This window comes from Lissotriton helveticus, chromosome 1_1 (genome assembly GCF_964261635.1).
Source record: "Lissotriton helveticus chromosome 1_1, aLisHel1.1, whole genome shotgun sequence".
Classification (NCBI taxonomy): domain Eukaryota; kingdom Metazoa; phylum Chordata; class Amphibia; order Caudata; family Salamandridae; genus Lissotriton; species Lissotriton helveticus.
The window spans coordinates 1,738,797,644-1,738,815,222 of NC_136057.1; the positions used below are offsets into that span (position 1 = coordinate 1,738,797,644).

Sequence of the window (17,579 nt, forward strand, 5' to 3'; positions counted from 1 at the left end):
GAAGTCACCTTTGGCTCCTTTTTCTTCTGCGTCGAGCGCGCCTTTTCGGGGCATACTTCGACGACCTAGATTTTCTTGTGCTTTTGCCGGCTGGGAGTCCTTTTCGAAGGATCGGCTGGGCTGTTTATTCGTGGACGCAGCTGTGGCTGCTGATTGCTGTGACACCAGTGCTCCTTTCAAGGACTTTGGCTCCCTTTTTCGTGAGTCTGTCGGGGTCGACATCTTATCTCTTTTGTCGACTTATCGGTCCCTGTGACCGTGTAGTCATCTGGTCCCTCGGCGATGTTGTCCTCTTCCCCACTGGAGAGGCCCAAGTCCAGGAGCCACGGGGTTGTCCTTTCCCCCTGCATGGTGTACTTCGCTATCCTCTGTCTCTCCCTCACTTGGAGGGTGTTGGGGTGAATGCCGAGCAGGCGTTGAAATCCTTGCTTTCGAAGTCGATTGGCAGGCAGAGGTTGCAGACCGGATGCTAGTCCTTTTGCACGTATTTGTGGTGGCAACTACGGCAAAATTTGAATGGGGTTTTGTCTATACCCGCACTCAAGGGGCCCCCTGTGTGTGCATTCTCCGTTGGACGTCGAATTTCTTCTTCTTCCTCTCCTTCGTTGTCTCGCCTCTCTGTTCCTGGTTGCGAGATATAAACTTCAACTTTTCGTTGATTTTCTTGTTGATTTTTTCCTCTTTCCAAAACTCTGATACTCCTCGGTGACGATCCAGACCCAACGCGGAAAAAAAGATTCTGAAGATGGCGCCCAAATGTGGGAGCTTCTGGGGGAAGCACGCAGACGTCACGGGAGTACACCAAATTGTGGGACGTCAACACCCACCTGGGCCACGAGAAAAAAAAAATTAAGATTCCGGACCCAGCCACTAGACCGCGGAATAATGCACAGCATAGTGAATCCAGAAAGATTCACGCTGCAAAACTTCACTTGCTTATGGTGAAGATTTAGCTACAGTTGTTGCAGCTGAAGTCCTAACAAGGAAGTGCGAGACATCAAGCCACAGGCAGCTGACAGGGTTTCATTTGCTCCCTGTCAGGAATCTCCCAAACAATGAGCTACAGAAAGTAAAACAGTGCAGTTTCGCAGGAGGCAATTACAGTTCGCAAAATGTCGAGCAAGGCATTTGGTGGTTAATGAAGCAGTTGTGTCACTGTAGGGGGCGTGGCAACATTTTCCAACACTGCAATGGTTTGTTACTCCCCTCAAACTCTAAGTTCACAAGTTTTAAATCAAAGTATGAAACGTGGCAAGACTGCACTTTGCATACCCCTCTTTCAGACCAACAGGTGATACTCACCTGATCTTAGCACTGCAGTGCTTAAAAAACTGTAGAAATTTTGGAATCATGATATTGAGTGGTCGGTTCAGGGCATCACTGTCCAGTAGTTCAGATGAATCTTCACAAATCTTCTGCAAGGCTCCAAAAGCTCCCTTTGAAAAAGGAACAATTAACAAGGCACTCAGATGCAGGGACTGTGCTAGAACACCGAACAATCATGAGGCCATGGCAAAGAAAATCCAAAGGGGTAACCTGGCGTAAGGTTTCTCTGAAGCATAAGACAATCCCACCTTTAATTTGACAAAACTATCAACCCTTTGGGAGAAGTTGATCAGGTGTTCAAGAATTAAATCCTTATACAGTCTTATTTTACCACTATGCCTGAAAAGGTTTGATGGGCTGCTAGTCAAGTGCTCAATGCTGGGCAGGACATTAACAAAAGTGGGTTTAATGCAGCATCTGCTCATCTGCATCTGATCCATACTTATTCCTGGCAGCGAATGATATTGCATTGTGCACTATAAAATACTTCATTACATTGCAATCAACTGTCAACCGGCAACCTTTTATTAACTCCAAGCAGAAAGGTTTGCAGTTGTTACAACTGCCCAGCATGTAGCCTGCACAAGCAAAAGGCAGCACAACCGTTTTCCACATCATTACCCCTCCATCTTACCTCACATGTGTTGTAGTCCTCAGAGTTCAACAAGTTGCAGAGCTGAGGCAATAGCTCAGGCCAGGATTGAAGCTCACCTTTCGAGGCAATTGTAGTGATGAGAATTCCTGGTGGGAGACAAGAAGAGACACTTAAGCAAACAGGTCAAGCTGCAAACCACCACCATAGTAATGCTGCCAGGTTAAGCACTTTTGAACCCATATTCACAGTGCATTTAAAAAAACAAGGCATAGCTAATAGGTCTAGCCTTTGGGACCTTATGAGTCTAGCCAGAACTTTCGGCATTGTTGTAGAGCATTGTGGCTGCTGTGCATCATGTTGAAAAGTTATAATAAAAAGTGTTAAGCATTTTTGTGACCTTTATACAAACCAAGACGACATATACACAACTGAACAACCCGATTAAAAAAAGATTTTAACATAAACATGTCTTCTAGTTTTTGTTGTACATGCACTGCTGGCAACTTCTTCCTGACTGTTCTCATGCTTGTTAGAATTTTTTTTGCTATGGGGGAGCGGGCATAAATAACGGGGCAGTGGAGGTTGCAAAACAGTAATTTAATTATAACACAAGCAGCGGACGGATAAGGGGAGAATCAACAGATGACAGATTCCAAGGGCAAACGGGTGTGATGCCCAGGTACGTGAATGATGTTTGGTACTCAGGTGGTGCCACTAAAATGGTGTGGATTGAGTTGTATGTGGGGTGTATTTATGTCGCATTGAGTAGAGGAATTATGTGGCGTGTAACTGTCACTGAGTGGTATTATGTGGAGTGTATTTATGTTGCACTGAATAGAACTTATGTGACTTGTAATTATGAGGCACTGGGTGGTATTATGTGCAGTGTATGTTGCATGCAGTAGAGTAATTATGTGGCAGTGAGTGGCATTTGGTGTGTATGTTGCATTGAGTGCAGTGTAATTATGTAGCATGTAATTATGTGGCAGTGAGTGGTATTATGTGAAGTATTTATGTTGCATTGAGTAGTGGAAATATGTGGCATATGATTATGTGGCACTGAGTGGTATTATGCGGAGTGTATGTTGCATCCAGTAGAGTGTAATTATGTGGTGTGTAATTATGTGGCAGTGAGTGGTATTATGTGGAGTGTATTTATGTTTATTATTAAGTTTTATATAGCGCTGGCCATGTTTTTTGTTCGTGTGTTTTCAGCGGGATGAGTAGTAGGGCGTTAGAGCTTCTGAGGGACCTGGTCTGACCGGCTTTTTTGAGTTTGGAAGGCAGGTCTTCCAGTTTGCCTGTGTGAAGGGCTTTGTGTGTGAGGCAGGCTGTTCTGAAACTAGCACGCATTTCCACTGGGAGCCATTTTAGTTCTGCGTGCGGGTGGGATGTGGTCGAATTTAAGTCCAGGATTTTGGATAGAAGAGGTAAGTTAAAGACCGGTCCGAAGTTATTCAGATCTTGTGTGTCAGGGCTGTTTTTTTCAGCAGTGGTCTGACTTGTCCGATTTTGAGGCATTGAGTGGAGTGTAATTTTGTAACGTTTAATTATGTGGCACAGAGTGGTATTATGTAGAGTACATTTATGTTGCATTGAGTAGAGTGTAATCATGTGGTGTGTATTTATTTGGTACTGAATGGTATTATGTGCAGTGTATTTATGTTGCATTGAGTAGAGTGTAAATATGTGGCGTGTAATTATGTGGCACTGACTGGTATTATGTGGAGTGTATCTTGCATCCAGTAGAGTAATTATGTGGCACTGAGTGGCATTATTTGGTGTGTATGTTGCATTGAGTGCAGTGTGATTATGTAGCATATAAATATGTGGCAGTGAGTGGTATTATGTGGAGTGTATTTGGAAGCGGCCATTTAACACATGCTTAAATATAAAGGATGCTGGTTTCAGGTTCAGGGAGGACCTGGCCTTTCGATCTGGATTGTTCCCATGAGGCACAGAGTCAAGTCTGATTTGCATATGGCTGAGTCCAAACTGGGGTGGCGTAGTGGGCAAAAGAACAGTGGATTTAACTCAGATCTTTTGACTGGGGGGGAGAATGTTCGCATTGTCAGAATTCCGTCCATCATTTGTTTGCTGTAAATATAAAGAACAGCAAAACATGCAGTCAGCCAAATCAAACTTTTTCAAACCTGTCGGTTAAATTTACAGCTGTGACATGACCCTGTCTAGCAGCCTCCAAGTCATATAACAGTTCTTTAGTGTTCTTTAATGTTTGCTTGAGTCTTCTTTCTGTTCGAAACTGCCAATAGCCGACACGTTTAGGTTGGTAAACACAAAAATGTAAATTTAAGCAGTGGTATATTTTTTTAGGAAGGTTTACACTTAACGCTACCCCCTCGTGCCTTATGGACTCCAGCCGCTGGTAGTCTGATGATGCTAGAAAGTGGCTAGGATTACAAATGTGAACAAATGACAGGCCCAGGAGAGTCCGTCACTGGTGATTTGCTTAAGGGTTGTCAGCATTTCATGTTGAGGAGGATGAGAGAGCAAGTGTAAGGCGGGTGAGGATCAAAGGAAGGAAGAGAAGTTTAATGTTTTTGCAAGTGGGGGGAGGTGTGCTGTGTTTTCCTGCTGGAAATCGTAAACTCGCTGATGCGAAAGGGAAAGCGCTCACGCCAGAGAACTGTAACATAATCTTGGAATGCAGCCTGGAATGTAGCTGGCACACTGCATGCCTCAGCTTACTCCGCTCGCTCCCGAGACACATAGGCTAGGGGAGTAAACATTTAAAGAAAAGGCTGGACATACCTACGCCTTTGGCCATTTGCGTGCTTTCCTTTGTGAAAGCCAGACGCAATGGCCAATCAAATGTGTGGGTGTAAACAATCCACACAGAAAAGTTGCAAGGAAGTTGGGAGTTCTTACAAGAAGCCTCCCAGAAGCGCCAGGCTCGACCTAAATACCCAATACCTAAAAACTGCAAATACAGATCCAGCAGGGATGAAAAACTAGTATAAAACAATGGCTCAGTTATTTAGCCTCAGATATAAAGTTAAATTAGTGCGAGGCACCGAGAAATTCTGGAACATTTTTCTTCGAGAAATTAAGAGTACCTCAGAAATATGGGGGGCATCCATGAAAAGGCTCCACTTTCAACTTTACACTTAAGGTATTTACTTTCTGAACAGACTAAACAAATGTAAGAATGTAGGGTCTCTGCCCCACTTGCTCTTTTCAGTTTTGATGTCCATACCATTTTCCCATCACGCCAGGCTATGTATCATGACAGGTTCCCTATTTTCTCACATGTAAGGTCAAGCCCTTTTGCTAGTACGAGCCCGCGAGTACAGTCAGACAAAAGTGATTAGAGAGGAGTGGCTTCGCGTAAATAACAATATGAAGGAGACATACGACTTAGCCGAGCTACAGCTGCACTTTCTGGTCTTTTAGTCATTCCGCATTCGTTTGGATGCTCATGTACATTGTCTAGCTAAAAATTCAGGCATAATCTGTGTGAAATGTCCAAAACATGCAGGAAATACAAAAAAACAAATACTGCCTACATCTCAGTTGGTAATCATAACAAAATGGTGTACAATATCCCAAAAAGACAAACATGAAAAGTTATACACTAACCACCCACTACACAACTAGTCTGAGCAACATAATTCTCTACCCCCCCCCTGAAATCTGACAAGACTCCCATAAGCCACAAAGGCTAGAAATCCACTGCACTCACCAATGGTGGCTCTGATGAGCGAGGAGGCATCACCAATGTTATTCAAACACTCTTGCTTAATGAATTCCGCTACCGGAGGTGGGAAGCTTTGGTAATGCGCCTTCACATTATTTTTTAATATCAGCCCACTAAGGGAGCGCGTGGGCTCGTCTGTATAGAAAAAAAAAGTTTGCACATGCATCACTGTTTATGACAATCTGCTCCTAACTGGAGAGGCACCACAGGTATAAGAACAAGCAAAGGTACTTTAGCACCCTTTAAATGTTTGCTATTCAAGAGTTTTGTGCTGGTATGCTTACCACAGTCTCAACTGGAGCCACAGGGGAGATACAGGGAAAAGGCCGTCCCCCACTCATATCATTATCTGCACCAATGGCCTTCCCTTACGACTTCTGTGGTCATTGACCCAAATTAAATTCTGCTCTTTTCATGGATACACTACAGGTGCTCGTCAACCTTCTAGCTTTGTGTGCTAATCCCAGTCACTGATTTTGGTACTAAAAACAACTGCATGTATGTGCTAATGTGTGACGCCCTCACTTAATCATACGCCCTCACTCTGCCCTTCTACCTGAAAAAAGGGGGAGGGGGGTTGACAGTGCCTCACGGGAGCAACACCCAGGGGAGGATCTGGCAGGCTGGTACTCGCCTGGATCCTCACTTATCATCATCAGCTACTGTCAACCATGAAAGTAAAGGGGAGTAAAAATTGTGCAGTGAAAACAAATAGTGCAACTACTATTAAGTGACCCTCTGTAGGTATGATAGAACCCCAGGAATTCCAGTTCTATACTACCTGAATATTTAAAAAGAACAGAGCTAAACTAGCTATTTTACCTTTATTCTGTGCTGTTTGCTCATCCTATTAAAAACAAGAAACCAACATGTTTCATCACCTCTATCTATATTACCGGTAATTTCATCAGGGTTTTGACGGGTCAGCGTGAATATTGCACTGCTGGATTCTCCCTTTATTGTACCAGGTGGCCTTTTTTAATGAGCCTACCCGGCCCCCGTAGAAGAATCTGGTGTACACCACAGTGCTGTTAGTGTATTCCGATGTCCGCCTGCCGGTCGGATTTCGGTATCGAGCTACGGTCTGGCTTCCGCTCACCCCGCTTACCAACAAAATGTACTGCCCATTTTAAAACAGGTGGCCATGTACAAATTACACAATCGGTGTAGCACTGGGAGAGCTGCGCAAGTTCTACTCACAAAAACGATACAACGGTCAGAGTAAACAGTTTTACACAAAAAGGATAGCAGACACGCATATTACACAGGACAAAGACCCAGCTGATGTGCATGCTAGAGAACAGACCGTAGGGGTAGCAGCAGTACTGTCTTTCACATCCCAATAGTGAGGACATTTTGAAAACCACAGTACTACCTGAAAGTCTAAGAAAATACCCATCTCCAGATAACCCACTAGTCTGCCCATCGTCCAGGTGGCAGACAATCATCCTGCCCTGCTAGCTACAATGTACTCTTAGCCAAGTCTACCTCTCCAAACTTTCATCGTAGGTCAGACTTACCTTCAGACTTCAGCCGGGTCAGGACAAAAATCAAATAGTTGTTGAAGTCAGGGAATTGGTTTAACTGCTTTAATTTCTGCAAAGTTTTGGGTTAAGGACATGTTGATACACTAATGTAGGCGATCACATCAGAGGACCGCAAGTGCCAACACAACATCAAAAGCAGGAAGACATTTAGATTTCAGCAGTTAACATCAGCATTGCCTGTCAAGCAGGTTCCTAATTTTCACATAAGTTGGTTAGTCAAGTATTTCTATCAACAGCACGTTCAGGGTACCTAAAAGGGAGTGTCTTGGATCTGGTCACTAACAGTACAAACACTAGCCCAGGGGTCTCCAAACCGGTCCTGGAGGGCCGGATCCATGCCAGATTTTTAAAATTACTACATGTATCTCAATGGGGGTATCCAAAAAATCTGGCGTGGATCCGGCCCTCCAGGACCGGTTTGGAGACCCCTGCACTAGCCTAACAATTCAAGCATGTCCAAAATGCTTGAAAATGTGCAGCTAGACAGAGTACCTCACATAAGCAGACACTGGAACGTGTTCAATGACCCCCAAATTCTAGTACAAAGCAATTAACACAGTGGCATGCTTATAAACAGCTGGCAAATGACAAGCAGAGGCAAGAAACAGTGCATCCACAGTGCCAGCAGCTCTAGTGAACATTCAAATTAAGAACCGTGTACAAATGTTTTGCCTGCTTTCAAACTGTAACAGCATTGGCAAAGTGAATAAGTCTGCACAGGTTAACAGCCTTTTCAATGCAGCGTTTGTTTGGTCATAATTTTTACAAAACGTTATTGCTGAGGGAACTTACAAAGCCCTTGTCAATCTTAATTTTTTGGTCTCTCAAAGAACTATTGCAATAGTAGAGCTTGGTACTGAAGGCAACTACTTGTGTGTGGATGTGCTCCTTGTGAAATGGCAGAATGTTGTCATTCTCAGCATAGTTAGCCAGTAGCTGAAGTGGGCTGACCCATTGCCCATGTCCGGTTTGCTGTAGTGGGTAGAAGAAAAGAAATAAACAGACCAGGGAATGAAGAGCGTTGACTGGAGGCACATATAATCTATACATATTAGATCGAATAAACGTTTCATCATAAGATCTTAACTGCGCCATAAGCATCAGTAAGTCCTATAGGTCTAGCGTCTGGGACTCTTGGCTTTGCCAGGGTCATTTGGCATGGTTATACAGACACAGTCACATCAATTTGTAGGTGCCAGTATGTCTTCCTAGGAAAGTAAACTTTTATGCAGGGGCCAGCAGCAATTTGCTTCCTAGTCCTGCACGGTGTATGGGGAGAAGCACAACCGCTTGCAATACGAGGACGACAGCAACAGAGCAAGGTGGTGGAAGAGTGTATTGGAGGAGGAAGGAGCAGTACATGCGATAGCTGGAAAACATATGCTTTCTCATTCCAAAGTTATACCCGTGGAATATACTTAGGGGTCAATCTTAAACACGATTGCCATCCGGTGTTAAGACCAAACAGTGTCTTCTGTTGCAAGCTATATACTATGCTATTGAAAATTAAATTTTGCCAAATAAAACATTATTTGGTAAGAGTGCAGTAATGAACCTAAACTCTGTGAAAGGTCAAATCCTGACCTCACCTATATTAGAGGCAGTATGGCTCTGGAGGATAGTGTAAAGCACTGAATTTCCAGGCTTTATGCAATTCAGATGGAATGTTTCTTCTAAAATGCAATGATAAAACACATCCAGACACGGTCATGGGTGTGAGAAGTTGGCCTGGCACATGCTGTCCACTAGTTATAGTGGGCACCTTCCACCATTCCAAACAACCCTTATTGATGATTAGGTTAAAGACAACCTTTATTGAAGGCTATCCTAGTGGTAGCTATGGAGAGCGGCCTTCAAGTCTAAGTCTCAAAGGAATATAAAGCAGCTTGTTTTACCAGTCTAGAACTTCCTTCCTGAATGACCAAATGCAGGAGAACCACAGAAGGTATGTGTGTGTGAATGAATATATATATATATATATATATATATATATATATATATATATATATATATATATATATATATATATATATATATATATAACACTCTAACCTCTTTATGAGATTAGAGAACAAAGCACACAGTATTACAGTACGACAACAACGTTGTCCGGATTGAACATCAACAAGCCTTAGCAACTGCAACCCACACGGTCAGAGAAAAGATGCTTCGGTGAGGACCAGCAAGGTCCTGGGGACTCCCCAAGCGATGAAGAGTTAGGACATGTCTGGAGCAACCAGGTAAGCCCACGGAAAGATGCCTTCACAGGGACCCACAGGCCAATGGACCAGGGATCGCGAAGGGACCTCGAGAGGAATCACAAAATACCAGCCCACAGAACACTCGAGGAGTGTTGACCCGTAATCTTCAGTGGAAACACTGCTCGGGGTCTGGACTACAAGTAGCCCAAAGCACAGCTTCAGGGGTCGCCGGAAAGCAGATGCTTCTGGAAATGGACACGGTGCCCAGGGGTCTGGCTTTCAGGTCCCCACGAGGGATACCGGTCCCAGGTTTGCTTAGCACACTAGTCGACCTCGGGTACGCTTGGAAACCCACCTCCTGTGTTGCAAAAGTCTTCGGAGTACTCAGGAGCTTTGGAGTTGCAAACCGGTCAGATGCGTCTTTGGTGCCTGCTTAGGAGGGGAATAACTGCTTTACTCCAAGGGAGATTCTTCAGTCATCTAGCGCAGTGTACATCGTCGAAGTACTTGGTTTCTGTGAGAAAGTGGCTCTATATATAAACTGGACCAGAATAAGGTACAGTGTGTATAGAGTCCACAAACCCCAGAGGTATAACAGAGGTTAAAGCCAGGTGTGACCTTACTCTCTAAAGTGGTAGCTTGGTCGAGCAGCAAGGCAGTACCAGAGGACAGTGTAAAGCATTTGTTGTACACACTCAGTCAGAAAAAGGTTTCACACAGACTGAACTCCAGGCCAATTGTTTTTATATCAAAGATATAGTGGTTATATTTCTAGAACCTACAGGTATCAAAATATACTGTTCCCAATACGAGAGGTCTCAGATGAGTACTTTTCAGAAAGGCAATAAACTTTGTAAACATAATAGGTACAGGGGTTGCAGTAGGCAACACAATTCAACACAATTTACCATTGAGCTCAATGGATCTTCTTATATAAACACAGTTGATTACTTTGGTAATTCCAGGACTGGCTCCTAGATTCAGTCCTGGGGTCTAAGCTGAAAACAGTTTAGTAAAAACGTTTTAGGTATTGCAGTGATTTTTCAGGAATATAAAGCTATTTTAAAAGTTCACACTTAGAAACTTTTCAGCAGAAATCTGGCAATGTTATCCAATGGAAGAAAATTCAGGTTGCAGGTAAAGTACGATCTCGTTACTTTGGTAATCCAGTACTGGTTTCCTGGGTCCAGCACTGGGGTCTCAACTTAAAATAGGTAAGCAATTTCGTTTCAGTATTTCGTATGATTTTTAAAGAATATTTCAAGTTTTCAAAAGTAGACACTGAAGAAATTTTCATAGAAAAACAGATAATGGATGCCTATGGAGAAAATTCAGATTACTAGTAAACCTGATAGGGATTACTTTTGAGGTTCAGTACTGGGCTACAAGGTACAGCACTGGCTTCTCTCCTGATCACAGGTGAGTACTTCGGAGTTCGGAAGATTTTATATGAATATTTTAAGTTTTCAAAAGTAGACACTTAGAAGATTTTTCGAGTCAAACCAGTCAATGTTATTCAATGGCAGGTAAGTGAGTTACCGGTTTCCAGGTGAGTACTCGACTGGTGAAGTTGTGGTTCTGGGCATAGACTCAGTGATCCCATCCCCCAGGGTCAAGTAGGTACAGTTGGTTCACCCTCAGCGGCGCAGGGGCGGCTGGGTGCAGAGGTAGTTAGGCCCAATGTTATCCAATGAGGGACAGGGGGCCTCCGGTTGATGGATGCTGGCTAGCAGGCCACGCGGCTGTGGGAGCTGGGCTTCTGTTCACTTGTTCAGGGAAAAGGGGTAAGCAGGATAGGGCAAAGGGGGAAGCAGGATAGGGCAAAGGTGGCACAGCCAGCGGTACTCGGGCGGCTGGGTGCTTTTGAGCAGTCGGGCGCTCAATGTTATCCAATGGAAATGTTAAAAAGGGAAGAAAGGCTGCAGGCTCAGGGGTGGAGACTCTCCAGGGGCGACCAGCACGTCAAGAGGTAAGTTGGGATCTTAGAGCACAGGTAGGTACCCCAAAGGGAGGCACAGGGGGCTGCCGGGCGCCAGGTGCAGGGGTGTCTTTGGGTGTCGGAAAAGCTTACCCTCAAGCTGGTCGCGGTTGGGGGGGGGGCCTGGTTCTGAGTCTGCAGGCAGCGTCTGGTTCGTCGAGGAGGGTCTTTGGGCAATGGACTTCGTGTCCCAGTCGCCGGGGGGACGTCCTCGTGGTCTTGGATCACTCGGGCATAGGCCGGGCTCGGCGGGTGCAGAGTGGGCTGGTCCGGAGCTTCCTGGCTGGCACCAGGGGGGTTGTTGCAGCAGAGCCTCTGCTGATGGGAGTCCCAGTCTTTAAGAGGGTCAAGGCAGGCAGGTCCTCTGGGTGTCCCAAAGTTGCTGTCTGCGGAAGTCGCCGGGATTTAGGCAGGAGCAGATTCCAGGATCGACAGGCCGGTAGGGCTGGGGCCAAGTCAGTTGTTGTCGTCCTGTTGGCAGCTGCGCGGCGGGTCTTCTTCCTCTTGGTCTTCTTTCTTCTTTTCTTATCGGGATCTGCGGAAGGAAGGTTCAAGGAGCCCCTAAATACTGAATTTAGGGGCGTTACAGGTAGGGCCAGGGCAGGGACCAATAGGTCCCTGTCCTGGGGTGGGTACACCCCCCTAGCCTGCTCCTCTCCTGTGCGAGGGGGGCAGGAGCCTGGCTGTGATTGGGCAGGGCTCCCCAGTCGTGCTTCACCTAGTCTCCCCCACCTGAGGGGTAGGGTTGGCACAGGCTGCGACACCCCCCCACCCTTCCTGACGTAGTTTTTCCCGACAATCTTCCCGCCAAAGTGGGGGTCAGGACTGATGGGGGCCAGTTGCTGGGTTCAGCAAATGGTCTGGAGAAGCTCACAGAGGCGGCATGCCTTTGAAGCTCCCCCCTGCCCATCCTGGGGGAGGAGACCTAGCACCTCGCCCAGGATGTACATTGTTGCCGGCCAAAGAGAGCGGGGGCTCTACACCCAGGGGTCCAGCAACATGTCTGCTGTGTGGCAGCCTCTGCAGCCACTCAGGCCAGACGTGGATTGTGGTTCGGTTTCAGGGGGCATCTCTAAGATGCCCTCTGTGGTGCATTTCTCATTAAATCCCACACTGGCATTAGTGTGGGTTTAATGTGCTAAGAAGTTTGATACTAAACTTGTCAGTCTTCAGTGTAGCCATTATGGTGTTGTGGAGTTCGTAATGTCGACTTCCCAGCACCATATACTCTCAATGGCATCACTGCACTTAGTGCCCAGGAATGGCCCTGGGTACTGTAGGGGCACAGGGCTCATGCACCTGTGCTCACACCACTGGCATAGGGCACCCAGCTAGAGGGGTGACTGATGTATGACAGGGCAGTGGGTTTGTGGGCATGGCACACAGGAATGTGTGCCATGTCGACTGTTTAGTTCTCTACTTAGGCACTCAGCCTGCAAAGGCAGTGTGTCGGTGCCAGGGCACAGGGCCCCTAAGGGTGGCACAATAAGTGCTGCAGCCCTTAGGGGTCTTCTCTGGTCACCATGCCCTGGGTACATAAGGTACCATTTACTAGGGGCAGACAGGTGGCCAGAAATGCCAATTGGGTTTCAGTTTTAACACAGTTTTAGGGAAGGAACACAGGTCCTGGGTACCTGGTTGGCAGGAGCCCAGGGCACACTCAGTCAAAGCACATCAGTCAGAAAAAAGTGGGGGCATACCAATGCAAGAAAGATGGCACTTTCTCAGTTTCAGTAGCAGAGTTTTGTGCAGTTAAGTCTAACGTCCTGTGGCCAGGGGGTTCCTACTTTATACCCAAGGAAGAACAATAGTTACTTACCTGTAATCTGTGGTTCTCCAGTATTGGTGTCTTTCATAGATTCACATGCCTGAATCATTCCCTGTCGTCGGAGTGGGAGTCCCACGGTACATAAAAAGCAATAATATGCCATAAATATGTTGTAAATACCAATAAAAACAAACCAGGAAGTAAAGTAGCCAAGCTACAGTAAGAAAAAAACTTCCACATCTATGACTATCCTAGTCATTTTGTATAGTCCAAACTGCAGCCAATCAGGCGCCAGCACCCACCAGAATGTTCTCCCCAGAGGCTCAGGCTCTCAGATTTTCTCGCAAGGAGTGTAGGTAACCAAAATAGCCTAAAAGCCTCTGAGGGGAGGTGGGCGGGTTGCATGTGAATCTATGAAAGACACCAATACTGGAGAACCACAGATTACAGGTAAGTAACTATTGTTCTTCTCCAGTATTAGGGGTGTCTTTCATAGATTCACATGTCTGAATCAGAGTAGCTAGCAGTACAAATCCGTGCTAGGCAGACGCCAATGGTTGTAAAGCTTGTCAGCATATAAGAAATAAAATAGTGTAAACTGAAAATACACATCAGTTAAGCATAGGAGAATGCAATCATGCAAACATGTGTAAAAAGCATAACATATGAAGCGTCTGACAGCAGTAATGGAGGTGGGAAACAGAGGCTCACCTTATTTGAAAAGATTTCGTATAACTGCACGACCCACAGAAGTATCAGCTTCGCTGATTGCCTCCAGACAGTAATGCTTGGTAAATGTATGGCGACTGGCCCAAGTAGCCGCTCTACAGATCTGCTGAATAGGAACTCCAGCAAATAAAGCCGTAGACGATGACATTGCTCTTGTGGAATGAGCTCTAGGAGCTGCTTGCAACGGTCGTCCTGCTTGCATATGGCAAAAGGCAATGGCAGAAGATATCCATCTTGCAATAGTCTGTTTTGAAACTGCCTGCCCTTTATGAATAGCACCGTAGGTGATAAACAGTTGGTCAGAAGAGCGTAAGGCGGATGTCCTCTGCAGATAGAATTTAAGACATCTCTTAACATCCAGCGTATGCAAAGCCCTTTCCGCCGGTGCTTGCGGGTTAGGAACAAATGACTTCAGAATTATAGGTTCGTTAAGGTGAAAATCCGAAGGTACCATGGGAATGTACTTCGGATTAGTACGGAGTATTACAGAGTCACTTGTAAACTGCAGGAAAGGATGGTGAACTGTAAAGGCCTGAAGATCACTGACTCTTCTGGAGGATGTTAAAGCCAGCAACAGTGCTACCTTCCACGAGAGATATTTGAGATCGGCCTTGTGGATGGGTTCGAAAGGATGACGCATAAGTTGTGCAAGGACAACGTTAAGATGCCACACCGGAGGTGGTCGTCGTACTGGAGGGAACATCCTAAAGAGTCCTTTAAAGAATTGTTGTATAATCCTCGCAGAGTATAAGGAATTAGTACCATCCTGCCGATATCTAGAGATCGCCGCCAGGAAAACTTTCAGGGTTGCGTGAGACAGGCCTGATTTTGCTAAATGTAGGAAGAAAGGTAGAATCTCTTCCGGCGTTGCTGAAAAAGGGTGAACCCCGTTTGCGTGACACCAGATGCAGAAACGCTTCCATTTTAGACTATGTCTTTATGGTAGCAGGTGCCCTTGCCCTGGCCAGAACCTCCTTGCATTCCTCTGGGATGTTTAGGTGGGCGAACTCACGGTACTCATGCGCCAAGCTGCTAAAGTGGAGTGGTGTGGCTCACTGGTTAGAGGCGGCAGACCTGGGAGCAGAAGTCGGCCCGGGACCAGGGTTCAATTCCCGACCCTGGACCAGGGTCAGCGGACTCGACAATTCTCGCCTCGGTGCCTACTCTAACCTGGGGTCCCACTCGGCAACTCTGGGCATTAGTTTGCCTAATCTCCACAACGGCCCCATCAACGCCGGGGATGCCTGGTTCCACCTTGGGGATTCCCAGTAGGGACCATCCCACAGGGAAAGCCAGGACGGGTTCCCCAGCGGTATACAGCGCCGGGACGCCCCTTTGCTGGGGCAGCTGTGCGCTTTACAAATATACGACATTTAACATTTAATCGGAGTGATGTTGGATCTGGATGATAGACCTGACCGTTCTGCATGCTGAGTAAGTTCGGGATTGGATTCAACTGAATCGGTTCGCACTCTGACAGAAGAAGAAGTTCTGTAAACCAATACTGGCGCGGCCATCTGGGGGCAATCAGGATCAATCTGCACGGTTCCTTTTTCATTTTCCACAGAACCCTGGGGACTAGTGGAATCGGTGGAAAAGCGTACGCATATGTCAGAGACCAATCTATCGAAAACGCATTCCCCTGAGAGTCTTTGTGGGGATGCCAGCTTGCAAAGAATTGGCATTTGCTGTTGGACTTTGTCGCAAATAGATCTAGGTCTGGACAACCCCACAGGCGAAAGATGCGTTCCACTGTCTGCTGATGTAGCTCCCACTCGTGAGTGGAGACTGTCGCCCTGCCGAGTGTGTCTGCCAAGACATGCTCTATTCCTGGAACATGCACTGCGTGAAGATTTACATTGTGCTTTAAGGCCCATGCCCATAATTCTTGGGCTTCCTGGGAGAGAAGAGATCGAGTTCCTCCCTGCTTGTTGACGTAATGCATGCTTGTTGTGTTGTCTGTTCTTATCAACACATTGGAATCCTGAATGATTGCATGAAACGCCTTGAGTGCTAGAAATATGGCTCTCAGCTCCAGACGGTTGATGTGCCATCGCTTTTGTGGAGCAGTCCACTTGCCGCTGATTGTGAGACCTTGAAGATGCGCTCCCCAGCCCTCGAAAGACGCATCCGTCGTGATGGTGAGGCTTGGTGACTCTTGAAGAAAAGCACACCCCTGCCGGAGAGGTCGTTTTTGTGTCCACCAGCGTAGAGAGTTTTGCATTAGCGGTGTGATCCTGATAAGATCTTCGAACGTTCCAGAGACCAGTAACCACTGCAGGGTTAGCTCTTCCTGGAGAGGTCTCATTCTGTGGCGACAGTTCGGTAGTAATGGGATGCAAGAAGATACCATCCCCAGAAAGGACTTGTATAGCCGAACAGAAACTGACTTTTTTTTATAACAGATTCTGCGCCATGTTTTTTATCTTCATTTGTCTCTCTTCCGAGACAAAGGCTTGGAGTTTCTGGGTGCCCAATGTTGTTCCCAAGAAAGCTTGTCTTTGAGAAGGTCTCAATTGGGATTTTTCGAGATTGATGGAAAGGCCCAGAGATTGGAACAGGTGTAGACACTGTTGTAGATGAGATTGCACGACTTCGAGAATTGGCCTTTATAAGGCAGACGTCTAAGTATGGGAAAATTTGGATTCCCTCCAGCCGGAGGGGCGCCGCTACTGGAGCCAGAACCTTGGTAAAAACTCTTGCCGCTGACCGTAGTCCGAAAGGAAGAACTCTGAATTGGTAATCCCTGCCAGCCACCCTGAAGCGCAGGAATTTTCTGTGGCGAGGTAGAATGGGAATATGGAAATATGCATCTTGGAGATCTAAGGTGACCATGTAATCTCCCGCTGCCAATAGATGTAATATTTCCTGGAGCGATAGCATCCTGAAAGTTAATTTTCTTAAGTACTTGTTTAGAGCGCGAGGATCTAGAATCGGGCGCCAATCTCCGTTTTTCTTCCTTGTTAGAAAAAATCTGGAGTAAAACCCCATTCCCCTCATCTTCTGAGGTACGCTCTCGATCGCTCCTTTTTGCATCATCAATCTGATTTGGGCAAATAGCTCCTTCAGGTGAGCTGGGGGTGGTCCTTTCGGGGAAACATTTGGAGGAAATTTCTCGAATTCTAGGGCATGACCCCTGGCCACAATATCCAGGACCCATTTGTCTGATGTTATTGACTGCCAATTTGAGTAAAATGTGGATATTCGTCCTCCAATTCTTTCTTGAGAGCAGGGCAGTGGTGGTGGCAGGTGAAAAGTCTCATTGGCGCTTATCTTTTCAACGGTAATTCGCTTTTCCCCTGTTCTGGGCATAAGTGGGCTTTCTCTGGCCGTAAGATTGATAGCGTTGAGTATGGTATCGTTGATTGTTTTGTCTGTAAGAGGATTGTTGGTTATATCCCCCTCTGATAGAGGACGATCCTCGTCCTCTCGCTCCTCGAAAGGGCGGCTTGCGGAATTGAAGGGTACCTTAGGATTTTGCTGTTTCAGTATCCTTCTTTATTGTTTGTAAGGCGTCCTCCACCTGAGGGCCTAACAGATATTCGCCATCATATGGCAAGTCCAGCACCTTATTTTGGACTTCTTGTCTTAAGGAAGTAGACCGTAGCCAACCCGGTCTACGAAGAACCGCAGCTCCCGCTAGCTGACGAAAGCCCGTTGAGGCTACATCCACTGCTGAATCAATAATCTCTTCTGAGATTCTTTGACCTTCCTGTA

At 46.2% G+C, this 17,579-nt stretch overlaps 1 protein-coding gene across 2 annotated transcripts in view; it reads right to left on the reverse strand.

Annotated features, from left to right (window-relative positions):
• The window catches only part of TNPO2 (transportin 2), a 162,566-nt gene that overhangs the window by 113,994 nt on the left and 30,993 nt on the right, over nucleotides 1-17,579 (reverse strand). For both annotated transcript variants that reach the window (XM_078689212.1, XM_078689213.1), the window contains exons 3-6: nucleotides 7,160-7,235; nucleotides 5,625-5,774; nucleotides 1,961-2,067; nucleotides 1,303-1,436 (exon numbers count right to left, since the gene is read on the reverse strand). In XM_078689212.1, coding sequence (XP_078545338.1) covers nucleotides 1,303-1,436; nucleotides 1,961-2,067; nucleotides 5,625-5,774; nucleotides 7,160-7,235 — 467 coding nt within the window. The remainder of the gene's footprint in view (nucleotides 1-1,302; nucleotides 1,437-1,960; nucleotides 2,068-5,624; nucleotides 5,775-7,159; nucleotides 7,236-17,579) is intronic.